This window comes from Silene latifolia, chromosome X (genome assembly GCF_048544455.1).
Source record: "Silene latifolia isolate original U9 population chromosome X, ASM4854445v1, whole genome shotgun sequence".
Lineage (NCBI taxonomy): Eukaryota > Viridiplantae > Streptophyta > Magnoliopsida > Caryophyllales > Caryophyllaceae > Silene > Silene latifolia.
This window is the reverse complement of record NC_133537.1, coordinates 341,800,818-341,813,552: the sequence shown is the minus strand read 5'-3', so window position 1 is coordinate 341,813,552 and position 12,735 is coordinate 341,800,818. Positions and strand designations below refer to the sequence as shown.

General features: G+C 37.1%; 3 protein-coding genes across 3 annotated transcripts; 1 reads left to right on the top strand and 2 right to left on the bottom strand.

Moving 5' to 3' along the window:
* LOC141619544 (small ribosomal subunit protein eS1-like) lies at nt 1-2,971 on the top strand. Its single transcript, XM_074436556.1, has 7 exons — nt 1-109; nt 213-260; nt 356-461; nt 1,454-1,591; nt 1,680-1,865; nt 2,375-2,575; nt 2,707-2,971. Exons 1-7 carry the CDS (start codon nt 99-101, stop codon nt 2,812-2,814), a joined length of 798 nt encoding a protein of 265 aa, XP_074292657.1. The 5' UTR covers nt 1-98; the 3' UTR covers nt 2,815-2,971.
* Nucleotides 2,972-3,213: 242 nt separating this feature from the next.
* Nucleotides 3,214-4,986, bottom strand: LOC141619539 (amino acid transporter AVT1I-like). Its single transcript, XM_074436552.1, has 2 exons — nt 4,774-4,986; nt 3,214-4,619 (listed from the first exon to the last, which is right to left on the bottom strand). Exons 1-2 carry the CDS (start codon nt 4,898-4,900, stop codon nt 3,436-3,438), a joined length of 1,311 nt encoding a protein of 436 aa, XP_074292653.1. The 5' UTR covers nt 4,901-4,986; the 3' UTR covers nt 3,214-3,435.
* A 349-nt stretch (nt 4,987-5,335) lies between these two features.
* LOC141619538 (protein tesmin/TSO1-like CXC 2) lies at nt 5,336-12,679 on the bottom strand. Its single transcript, XM_074436551.1, has 10 exons — nt 12,423-12,679; nt 10,371-10,525; nt 9,580-10,252; nt 7,916-8,400; nt 7,637-7,711; nt 7,163-7,340; nt 6,870-6,965; nt 6,643-6,709; nt 6,167-6,287; nt 5,336-5,917 (listed from the first exon to the last, which is right to left on the bottom strand). Exons 1-10 carry the CDS (start codon nt 12,483-12,485, stop codon nt 5,545-5,547), a joined length of 2,286 nt encoding a protein of 761 aa, XP_074292652.1. The 5' UTR covers nt 12,486-12,679; the 3' UTR covers nt 5,336-5,544.
* Between the last annotated feature and the right edge of the window lie 56 nt (nt 12,680-12,735).

The window sequence follows — 12,735 nt, the reverse complement described above, 5'->3', positions numbered from 1 at the left end:
AAACAAACAAACCAATCACTATATAATCCCCACTAGGGTTTCTCACTCGCACTCCATTTTCCCCAAATCGCCGAAACTCCCTTAAACCCTCTTCTACAATGGCCGTCGGGTAAACCCTAATTTCTTTCTCCATTTCCATCAATTTCCCCCAATTTTCGATCCTTATGTATTTATCATTGTAATTAATCTAATCAATTTACGTAATTTTGCAGGAAGAACAAGCGGATTTCCAAGGGAAAGAAGGGAGGCAAGAAGAAGACGTAATTTCTCGATTTCTTAAATTTATCCTTTTTGTTGTTTTTCACTTAGTTTTGATTGAATTTGTTAAAATCGTGTTTTGATTGTTGATTTTTAGGGTTGATCCATTTACGAAGAAGGATTGGTATTCAATTAAGGGCCCATCAATTTTTACTAACAGAAATGTTGGAATGACTCTTGTGTCTCGTACTCAGGGTACCAAGGTTCGATTTTTTCTCAATATTTTAGTGATTTTTGTGTTAATTTAGAACAATCTTTGTGTGTTTGATTATAAAGTTTATGATTTTGTGGAAGTTTATGCTGAATGTTTGATTTGATGTATTCATAACTTCAGTTTTCCATAATTTTGGGTATTAGATGTGGAAATTTGATTATGTTTAAGTAAATAGGCTAAGATTTTGAAATTAGCTTGGTTTCGAATCGTGTTTCAGTGCCAAAGTGCGTAGGATTGACCATAAAAACCTTGTATTCACTAATGAGTTTCAAAATTAGCTAGATATCGAATCGTGATTCGCGTTTCGACACACATTTTGTTCATAGATAGTTATTTGCGGCTAACCTAAAGTTGTCGGGGACTGACCACCTGTCGAAAGATTTTACTTGAAGCAGCTTTAGTATCGGAATGAAAGTTAGATGCCTAACGGATTTCTGATAGGAAAACCGGATACTGATTTAACTTGATGACGTTTGAACTTTGAAGTTCGATGCATGTTCGTTATGTTAGGTTACTCTATTAAACTTATAATATTTGTATTATCCAATAATAATTTACCGTAAGAGTGTCAAGTGGTTAACCAAGCATTAACATTGTCTATTCATTTTTATATGCATTTAATTAATCGGTTTTTCTAACCTGGGCCCAATAGGCACATGTTATGGTGCTAATTAGAAGAAGATATACATACATAATTATCTAAGCATGGCAAGTATGAGAACATGTTTCAGTTTCTCATGATATATTCATACAAATCTTTCTCTAGTTAGCACCTCAACATGTGCCCGATGGGCACATATTAGAAAAACCCTTAATTTGTTAGTGAAATTTGTGGCAATTTAACGTTTCTAGAAAATTTAGGACACAATTTGGCTTGTCGGCCCCAAGTCCAATGTTCACAATATAAGTGGGATGGTTGGTTGCTTTTGCTGGGTCAGTTTGTGAGTTATTTGGACTTATAGTTCTTAACAAAAATTGCAGATTGCTTCTGAGGGTTTGAAGCACAGGGTGTTTGAGGTCTCATTGGCTGATCTTCAGGGAGATGAGGATCAATGCTTCAGGAAGATCCGTTTGAGGGCTGAGGACATTCAGGGCCGCAACGTGCTCACTAACTTCTGGGTATTTGCTTCACCCTGGCAATGCTTTCTGTTTTATCTCGTTGTTGAAACATATATAGTTGATTGTTGTGTTCTCTTGGAAATTTCAGGGTATGGACTTTACCACCGACAAGCTTAGGTCACTTGTTCGCAAGTGGCAAACTCTTATCGAGGCACATGTTGATGTTAAGACCACTGACAACTTCACCTTGAGAATGTTCTGCATTGCCTTCACTAAGAGACGCCCTAACCAAGTGAAGAGGACCACTTATGCCCAATCTAGCCAGATCCGCCAGGTTCGTTGTCTGTCTTAAGCGAGTATCACGTTGTCTGCTAGTTGTAAAATCACCAGGGAATTCTTGTAAGGTTTACTGTATTCATGTTTCTGTTACATTTAGTTGTTTGGCTCAGCTGTAGTCAATACAGCACTTAGTTGCTGTATTCCGTACCTGATACGTATTTTGTCGGATACAATACGACACTTTGATACTTCATTTTAGACCAAAATATTGAAAATTTCGCACAAAATAGCTGTATCAGATACTCCGATATGTATTTTCTCGGATACGAGTAGACGAGCCTAAGTAAAATAAATACAGAGAATTGTCTCCAGTAGTAGAAAATCAATCAACCAATAAGTATTGTGTCAAGTACCTTACTATTTAGGTTGATTTTACTAGTCAGACCGTCACATTCAGTACTCATCGTCTGATCGTTAATCTGTGCAATAGGAGTATATGAATATTGTAGTTTCCAGCTACTGACTTAGTTTAGCCGCATAGTTTAACATTGCTGTTATGCACAGATCCGCCGTAAGATGTGTGAGATAATGGTGAACCAGGCCAGCTCATGTGACCTTAAGGAACTAGTTCAAAAGTTTATTCCTGAGTCCATTGGTAAGGAAATTGAGAAGTCAACCACAGGCATTTACCCACTTCAGAATGTCTTCATCAGGAAAGTTAAGATCTTGAAGGCCCCCAAGTTCGATCTTGGTAAATTAATGGAGGTATTTTACTGTACACCTTACTCTCTATCTCAGCGAAATACACTTGAATATTGTATACTTGTCTTCGCTTTATTGAATATATGTTGGGTTGTACTCACTCTGTCTGATACATCTTTTCGTGTTTTATACAGGTTCATGACAACTACACGGAGGATGTTGGTACTAAGGTGGAAAGGGCGGCAGATGAGACCATGGTTGAGGGTGAGGCTGCTGAAGTTGTTGGTGCTGCTCCCGCTTAATTAGATTTCAGTTAATCTTCTGTCTTTTCTCTAGTTTATAGAATACTGTCGGGCAAAAGAACTTCAATATGATGGAGTAATCGGATTTGCTATTTTTGTGACATTTGTTCAGCGAGTTGTATGATCATTTTGATGTCGAATCTATGTTTTTGGCTTTTGTTATGACCTCTCATCTGAGCTTGTTATTGACCTTCATTACACATTCTACCATCCTCTACACTGCACATTCTACCGACCTGAGTTCATCGACAATGACGTCGCTTCCTCGTGTTTTTCTTTCGACTATATTTCGAAATAGCTCCATTTCGATGTCTCAATTGGTCTCAATTGGTGTACATCAACTGGATAGAAGAGAATAACCGAATTGCCTGTGATCGGCTGATTGCTCTGTTTTCATAATTCGTTACAATTCTCCGTATTATTATCGTGATTTGAGAAGCTTATTACAATCAATATTTTTCAAACTACCGAATAATACTCCGAATTATTAAATGTACACCGTTTTTGTAGCAAATGTTTTTAGAAATTACACTCCGTCCCATATATTATATTATTTGAGGAGTATTCTAGTTAGAGCTCGACAAATGATTAGGACGGAAGGAGTAACGGTTGAGGAGTATTCTAGTTAGCGCTCGACAAATGATTGGGACGGAAGGAGTAACGGTTTAGTTCTATAATCTCGGCTAATATTTCTGCCAAAGAAGTGTAGGTACCAAAGACCATAATCAACATACTTAGAAAAACAATACCACAAAGGAAAATTTTCTCCACAATTCTCAACTTAACCAAGTTGATGCTTGAAAACTTCAAGTAGCACAAACACGGAATCGCAAGCGAGCCGGTGGCGCATAGTAACGCTCCGGTTAGTGACATTAAGTACGTAAAGAAGGGAAGACACAATGCAACTACAACCTGAGTTGCAACTAAACTCGTTCTCAATACCAGCTTAAAGTACCTGGTCTCGGTGTAACTTGATTTGAACCAACTCTCCAGCGATATAATTGCTGGTTTTAAGATCAACGCGTATTTGGTTAATGGGGTGACCAATGTTGTGTAGATGGCGATTTGCGAGCTCAAATTCTCTGTTGGAAGGTTCAGAGTTATTTGTGTTTTCATGTTTGGACCGAACATCATGTACCCGAAGATGGCCATGGGAGCGTAGATCAATGTCGAGAGAGAAAAGCTAGTAAGTACGACTCTAGAGAAACGGGTTTTATCCTGCATGGAATTGTACAACGGAGGTAAAACCAGATGAGCACTATAGCAGAACATGTATAAGCTTATGGTGGTCGATAATCCGTTCCACTCGAGGAGCGATCCCTTTTGGTGGAATCCGACACCATCAATTGCTCCAACCCAAAGAACTGATCCGAGGATCAAAACAGAAGCTAGGACACCGCTGGCAGATATGTATCCGAGGATACTAAAGTCGTCTAATATGACAGTCGGTAGGACAACAAGAGCGGTAAGTACTATGAAGGTCGATTTACCGTCCATTGTTACTCCTAGCATTTCAATTCCGATATTTGGAAACAAGTTGTGTAAGTTATCGCCTTCTAGGATTAGGAATCCAGTGGTGGAGATGTAGAGATCCGCGTATAGAATGATTAGCACGATTGTTTTACCAGTAATCCCGAATGCATGCTCCCCAATGTCGGGATAGGATTTTATCCTTGGATCAACTTCGAGGCAACGAGTAACAACGAGACCTGTGTATGCTGCTGCAATGAATATGGTGAACAGCAAAATTATGCTTAACCATCCTCCGGTAGCCAATGCATAGGGAACTAGCAAAACTCCATTTCCTGAGAGTTAGTTGAGACGGAAGTAAGGTCGCTAAAAAGAGAGACGACTTCACAAGACCCAAGAGACAATAATTCACACAAAATAAGTTGTCTTCAAAATCTATGGGAACAAATTTTCCGGGTTATGAAAAGATGAATATGATACAGTACTGACCTAAGATGGCGTTGGCGCTGTTGAAAACAGTCTTGAGGAAAGAGGTATTGTTCTCTGGAACGGAAGGTTGGGTGAGCTCTAGAAGCGGCTGTCCAAGAGAAATACCTGTATCACCGTCGCTTTCCATTCTTCCTAAGCACGTTTAACTGTGGAGTTCTGATGAGATCCGGCTTTTGTGGAGTCAGAAAAAGCAGAAAGTCAGTGGGGATAGATTCTATGTAGAAATGTACAATAAGTAAAGACCAAAAAAGGGAGAAAAAGATCAAGGAATCATCAAAAAAGCATATATGACGAGAAAATGCAATCCAAAAATTAACATATAAAATGGGTGACAAGTACATTCACTACATCGGAAAGGTATGTGAAGACGGTATCAAAAATGGCTTCAGACAATCACGATATCAGCCATGGTATTAGAATCTTGGACGCGACACTGCAAAGCAATACCGACATTTCTAAAAGAGAGAACTTAATGGGTCGTAAAACCTTGCCCTACTTCGTAAAAAACTAACCTTCAATCCTTCACCGGCAGATGAGTACAGTACAACTCGTGCAAAGGAAATAATGAAGATAAACGACATTGCAAAACCGTTTCAAACTAAATAATTTGTACACAGCATAGTAACAAAACCCAGTCTACTACAATTTGTACACAGCATTAGCATTATCTGACTATACCTAAGCAAATAAGACGACTACGCTACTTATAAGACCGTTTTTATGAAAATTTAGCCATATTTGCAGCTGCACTTCAACACAAGCCAAAGGAGTTCATTGAAGCTTCCCATGTAGTTCCGAACTTTCTTGCTCTTTAGGGACAATTGAGAGAGCTGGGATTGATCGGAGAATTAACTTCCTACAGCTCTTCCAATCAGTAGATGTTTCAATCTCAGGATGATGAGATGATATTCTTTTGCAATTAGGAGAAGTAGATTTAACACTAGTAGTAGGAATCAGATAATCACCCTCCACAGCTTCCGAGGCTTCGTCATCCGGGACTAGTTCTTTTTCTTCTTCTACCATAGCAGTACGATCTGAGTCATCCGTCTTTTGAGTTTTGCATGATTTTAGGACTTGTCCACATTGAAGTGAAGGGAACTGAGGAGCAATGCTTTTTAAGTGAAAATGCCGCTTCACGGGTCGCCTAACCACAAAAACATCATTAACAAAAGTCTGTTAAAAAATGAGGAATTTTATATCCGATAAAAACGAGACTTTGAAAATTGCAAAAGGAGAAACTTAAGAATCTTTAAATTCCGATTGGTTGATTACAACATTTGGAGTTATCATATTTGCAATAGTAGTAGGTAAAAATAAATTTGGGGTGGAAGACGTCGACTAAAGGAAGATAAATCTTGGACTCGTAGACTAGTAGTTAGTATGTACTCCGTACCTTTCATCATTAGTAGGCTCTGCAGTTGCTTGTTTCTCATGATCTGTTTGTGAAAACTCATCATGTGGACTACTTTCCGATGCACGTTTATGCATGATACTGGCTTCTTTAAATACAATACCTTCAATTCCGAGGGAAAAGCAAAGTCAACAAAAAACACACAGTTAGCATCACAAACTGCTCTCATGGCCACTCTAAACAATTAAAAATATACTTCCTCCATTTCATTAAATTCCATACATTTGCCTTTTTGAACACTATTCACAAGTAGGGAGAATTTTCGATACAACTTCTAATATAAGGCATAAAATATAGTTATGTGAGATCTAAATAATAAATAACAAAAAAATAAAACTAAAGATATTTGATAATTAAAGTTGAATTATGAAATTTACAACTTTTGACAAAATGATTATATTCCTGGAAAATGGGGTGCCAAAAGCTTAAGTTAAAGGTCGAATCAAATTGCAACTGACCTTCCTTACGACCAAAAGTATTCTTACAACCTTCACATCTGCAGCTCATGGAGCATCCAACACCACCCTTGAAGAATACAACAATGTTTGAGTCAGATTGTAAACAACACAAAAAAACAATTTAAGGAGAGTTAGCGGGTGAACAAACCTGAAAGCACTCACAATATTTGAGTCAGATTGTAAACGACACAAAAAAAAATGTAAGGAGAGTTAGCGGGTGAACAAACCTGAAAGCACTCACAGTATTTCTTCAGGCAACCTGACTTTTTACAGTTGCATCCCCTTTTATGCCTGGCAGAGGCAGGAGTTTTGTTCACCTCATTCTGCAATGAGAAGAAATATGTATTATAGCTACGTTACGTCAATTCTTCAATGGGACTCCACAGACGTTCAACAAACACAATCAAGGACATGGTTATGTTATTCATTCTGACACTTGGATATGTTCTCGTGTTTGATATCCATGCCTGAGTACTAGTAAGAAAACAGGTCAGTAAAGAGGCGATAAAGTATCTCTTACCAGGCTCTTAGGAGTGCCAGAACACATGATCACTTTAGGAGCAAATGCAAGTGGATTGCGAGATTCGATCTGTCGACGAGTTTCTAGTACAGTATCCTCATGAGAAGGTTTATTTAAACAATTCTGACAATTACAGGGCTCAACACAGTATAATCCAGCTGCAAAACACTCACAGTAACTGCATCAAAGAAAAAGCAATGAAAAAATCAGTTAAATAATCACAGGGATCAATCTAAGAGAAACATTTTAAGCTTCTGTCAGAATAAAAAGATTTTATTTAAACTTCTTCAACAGGTTCTCTACTGATACCTTCCAATTCCAGGTACAAGTAAATGTGTTGTCTTTGCCGATCACAGTTTCACTGTCAACTCTAGTTTTCTAATCTTAAACGGAAAAGAAAAACTAGGAAATACAACATCAGAACCACATTCAAAGTAATGTGTGTTAAAACTACTTTTAAGTTCGAGTACTCACAGCTTTAAACACTTTGTCCTCCTACAATTGCACCGCTTGCAAGAATCACCTTCTCCAATATCATCTATTTTCATCCTACAAAAATTTGATTTACAAATTGAACTTATAAGAGACTCCAGGTGCAAATATTTCGAAATATTTGGAAAACACACAAAAGTGATTAGTACATCACAAGAACTTGTGAGAGGATCTTACATGTGAGACAAACAATTTAATTTAGACTTTGGGTTGATCTCACATGTGAGTGTCTCATATACTGCATATTTTGTAAATACGTACCTCTTCTTTATGGGTGAACTCGGAGGGATCCCAATACTATCACCAATGGCAGAACTCTCAGATGCATTTTCATTCAGACAAATATCATCTTTTTGTACTTGACATGTTGTCTCGAAGACTTCTGAAGCCAATGGTGGGTTCGGACTTTCTGTGTCTTGATTGTTAGAATTGAACAAAGACATGGTTCGGGGAGCACTTACTAATTGTCTTCTACATGTCAAGTTTTCTCTCTTAACAATTATTTTCTCTCTACCGGTAGCAGCCAGAGCATTTAAGTGCAAACCAATACCAGGAAGTACCGATGACCGTTTCCTGCTCCCAGGTTTGCTAGCGACTAAAATTTTCTCATTTGATGTGCCAGGGCTAGCAGCTGAATTAGATACTGGGGATCCATGAGTGGTATCAGACATCAACTTTCTGTAATTAGAGCCAGACATTTCATAAATAAGACACCGCCTTCTTGTGGTTTGTTGCTCAGTGGAGGACTACAGACAAGTATGAGATGCTGTGTCAGTACCTCAAAAAAAAAATGAAAGCATGTAGTGAGGTCAAACAGAGAGCAAGTAAAAGCAGCAGTTGCCGCACTATGTTACTTGGAATCGGGTAGAAAAATAAGACAGATAAATATCCAAATGCCAGACTCAAAATCAAAGTACCAAATCTCAAAATCTGTCACAGTATTGAACGTTGCGGCGAAATTTCGCTAAATGCATCAATATCGCCTGAACTGTAATTAATGCGGTTGAGACTTGAGATACCTCCAAAACCTTGATAACTAAACTTTTTTAGACATATGGCCATATGGGCCCTATCCTAAAATGAAAAGACAAGTGCAGGGATATGCCTTTGAAACAAAAAAAACATAGTTAAATAGGAAACTTTCAGACCTATTAAAAGTCCAATAAGGGATAAATCATTAAAGTAATACTCCTATTTCATAGAATTTTTTCGTCTATTTTTGTCATGTGGGTCTCTCTGTTTGGCTCTTTCTTAATAGAAGTGTCAGTGTGGTGAGGATCAGGTCATATTCATATCCTTGAGTGCCTGTCCGACACGGATAAGCTCCAAATGTGAAGAGTCCAAGTAACATAATTTAAGTTGACATTCTATTCATATAGGAGGTGATCCCTAGCATTGTGGGAATATAACTTAAACAGCCAGACATGTACCAGTCCAAACTTCATAAATTCATCAAGGCCAGGCAGAATAATAATCACAAAGGACCACAAGGGAGCACCATATAAAACAATCTGTCAGAGACGGTGCAAGCAATTTCATTAACTTCTTGCGCCAAACCAGTGCCCAACATGACATTTGAGGAGTTGAGGCCTTGAGGGTAAGGAAATGGAAACCAACATACCCAAAACTTTCCATTATGACACTTCTCCACATGGAGACGTAAAGGGAGGCTGACATGAGAAAGTTTATCGTGAAGACGTGTCACCATATCCACATTCTCAATTTAGGACATTGTCAGTGTATAGAATTTTAATGCATGGCAAACCAACAATTGGATTGGCACCTGTACCTGACACCAGTTCCCAAGTCTGGGTAACATAGGGCGGGAGTAAACTTATGCTTACTACAAACGTGATGCATCACAATATCTAGCCACAAACTACACATAAAGAAAGCAGCGTACAGTTAGCTGATGCAATCTATACCTTGTCATTTACTTCAGTTTTTGTTATATGGACAACTTCCTCAGCAAATACAGCACGAGGTCTGAGAGAAGACATTTGACTTCTTTCATTAGGGTTCCGAGCTCCACCATGGTTTTCAGAAGAATTAAGAGGATAAAGAGATTCTATTTTCAATGAGTCATCAGCCATCTCATTTGGTGACTGCAAGAAATCTGTAATAGACAACTTTCCTGAATTGTCGTCACATTTATCATCCTCGGAAGGAGTTTTCTTGGTAGGAGAATGACAGTCAAAGATGCCAGAAGTCTCAGAAATGAACTTCTCCCACTCACACGCTTCTTTGTTATGTTCCACTTCGATTATTTGCATGTCTATTTGATTTGCAGGTACAGGTTCTGCTTCCTTAGGATCTTCTTGAATGATCTTAGGAAGTACTTCCGTTCCTACCATATTAAAATCGCAGTCTGGCTTCTCAGAACCCGAGCACATCACTTTGCCTTTGGAGCTATCACATTCATATTTCACAACCGGAAGCTCATTAGTCGACTCTGACGAATCATTGGTTGTAGTAACATGAATTTCTTTACCAGAACTAAGCTTGTCCTCTAATAAATCATTTGACATTTCTGGAGTGCTGCCTTTGCTACCATCCTGAGAGCTATCGTTCATTGATGCATCTGAAGCAAGGTCCGCACTGTAAGGAAAAGTGATTCTGATATCAATATAATACACACACACACGCACGAGTCGCACCCAAATAAACTATTGCATAGCAGCAATTAGAATTGCTTAAAAAACAAACAAATTATAACCTTCTAAAGTTAGGTACATTGGGACAATTAATTGTTGGAGGAGTCTGAAGAGATTGAGGCGAAGCAAAATTAAGATGGAAAGACTGCGCACTATGATTCAAGCTGAACTGTTTGATGGGAGATAGAGTGCTAATGTAATTAAAAACTGGAGAATCCTGCATTAATAACATGATTTGTTAGTAATCTATGTAACAATAAACAAATAATGGAGTTTAGTTCATCAATGTTTTTGCAAACATCACTATTCAAAAGCATGAATTTGAGCCTCGGAAACCCAAGACTCGAACTCATGTAAAACCCTCATTTGACAATCATATACCCTGAGCATGTGGCACTTGTTCGGTAATGTGATAAAGATCGTATAAATCCTTAAAATGTAATCAAATGTCACAAAAATTACGACCAAATCTCAACCTGAGTTCCTTTCCACCTATTCCCTGAAGAAACTCCACCAGTCAAACCCTCAGTCAACATCCTCAAACAAAAATTTTAAAACTACCGTCGCTCCATACGAAATTAACAAAAGTACCTCAACACCACATGTTCAAAAACATAGTACTCCCTCTAACTCAACTGATTCTTTACATTTTCCTAAAACTCCTCTCGTAAAATATAAAAATCAAATGCAAAGAATCAATTCAGTCAGAGCGAGTATAAACTAACTCATCAAATATAACGATATATTGTTGGGCCTTGTCCTTACACAAAAAGAGATCATAAAAGTTATCAAATATAACGAACTATTGTCATCCAATATTATTCTGGCATCACATCATCTATATTCAAATTTCAGATAACAATGTGTTACTGTTAACAACCTTCAACAAAAGGTTTGATGAATCGTGAGTTTCATTAAAACAGCCAGCATAACAATTTAGCAAAAATGCAATCCAAATAGCAAATCTGCGGTTTAGTTCATCCACTTTTTTGCAAACAATTACCATTTAAAGTATGAAGTTGAGTCTTAGAAACCTAAGACTCAAACTCATGAAAGACCCCCCCCCTCCTCACATGACTATCCTATACCCACAGTCACACCACCACATCTGAGGTTAGTATCGACATAAAGCTAGTCTAGTACCTTAAAATGTAATCAAATGCCACAGAACTTACGACCAAAACCAGAGTTTGCTCCTTTCCACACAATTTTCCTGAAAATACCCCACCAAAGATATCCTTACTCCAATACCAACATAAATCTTAACCCGACACAGGGAAAAAATTAACAAAAACACCTTAACATCATTGGCTCAAAAACATATTACTCCCTCTAGAACAACAGATTCTTTACTACTTCCCAAAAGTCCCCTCATAAAACTATAAAAATCAAACGTAAAGAATCAGTTGAGTCAGGGCGAGTATAAACTACCTCATCGAAATACTACATTTGTTTCAAGATGCTACCAAAACAATAACAAATCAAAAACTAAACTCAACCCACCTCAACAAACACACACAAAACCCTACATTCACCAAAAAAAAAACTCAAACCCTAAACATCAACCCATTAAATAACTTCATATAAACCCTAAATTCAACTAACTAAACCATAATTAACCTCCACATCTACAACACAACTTAAAAACCCACAAAAAAAGTAACATTTCCACAACTTCTCCCCAAATTATTTACTATGTTATCACTTAATCCATGCAAAACTCATCAAACATAAACCCTAAAATAAAAAACCCACAAGTTAAAATCAAAATTAAAAAATGGAGAGATTAAATAACTCCCTAATAACTCAACAAGTCTAAACATTTCCACAATTTCTCCCCAAATTATTCACTCAGTAATCACTTAATCCATGCGAAACCTATTTAAAACAAATAAACCCTAAAATTAAAAACCCACAAACTAAAATTAAAATTAAAATTAAAATTAAAAAATGGGTAGATTAAAATAACTCCCCAAAAACTCAAAAAGTCTCAACATTTCCACAATTTCTCCCCAATTTTTTACCAATCGATGCAAAACCCATTAAATATAAACCCTAAAATCAAAACCCAGAAACTAAAATTAACATTAAAAAATGGGTAGAAATTAAAATACCTCAAATTTAGATAAAAGAGAAGGATTAGGTAAAGTTTTATGATTATTATCAGGGGTATCCATGAAAAAAGAGTGAAATTGAAGAGCTCTTAACAAAGCTCTTCAACATTCTCTAACTATAAATTGTATTGTTCTTCCCCAATTTCATGGAATTAGGGTTTACCCCATTAATTAATTTCTAATTTTATACAAAGGTGTAGTTTTTTTTAGGGAATAAAATAAAATAAATTGTTTTTATTAATTAGGCGGGAAAGCGGGAAAATTTTGAGGGACCAGTAAATAAATAAATAAATAAATAAATATAATAATGTTC

What these genes read in the sequence shown, in the direction of transcription:
- LOC141619539 (XM_074436552.1), bottom strand. Translation starts at nt 4,900, where the DNA reads ATGGAAAGCGACGGTGATACAGGTATTTCTCTTGGACAGCCGCTTCTA. An exon ending in CAGCGCCAACGCCATCTTAG is followed by an intron (nt 4,620 to 4,773) that starts GTCAGTACTGTA and finishes ACTAACTCTCAG; the next exon opens with GAAATGGAGTTTTGCTAGTT.
- LOC141619538 (XM_074436551.1), bottom strand. Translation starts at nt 12,485, where the DNA reads ATGGATACCCCTGATAATAATCATAAAACTTTACCTAATCCTTCTCTT. An exon ending in AGGACAAAGTGTTTAAAGCT is followed by an intron (nt 7,341 to 7,636) that starts GTGAGTACTCGA and finishes TCTTTGATGCAG; the next exon opens with TTACTGTGAGTGTTTTGCAG. An exon ending in CTGGCACTCCTAAGAGCCTG is followed by an intron (nt 6,966 to 7,162) that starts GTAAGAGATACT and finishes TTCTCATTGCAG; the next exon opens with AATGAGGTGAACAAAACTCC.
- LOC141619544 (XM_074436556.1), top strand. An exon ending in AATCTAGCCAGATCCGCCAG is followed by an intron (nt 1,866 to 2,374) that starts GTTCGTTGTCTG and finishes TGTTATGCACAG; the next exon opens with ATCCGCCGTAAGATGTGTGA. An exon ending in ATCTTGGTAAATTAATGGAG is followed by an intron (nt 2,576 to 2,706) that starts GTATTTTACTGT and finishes TGTTTTATACAG; the next exon opens with GTTCATGACAACTACACGGA.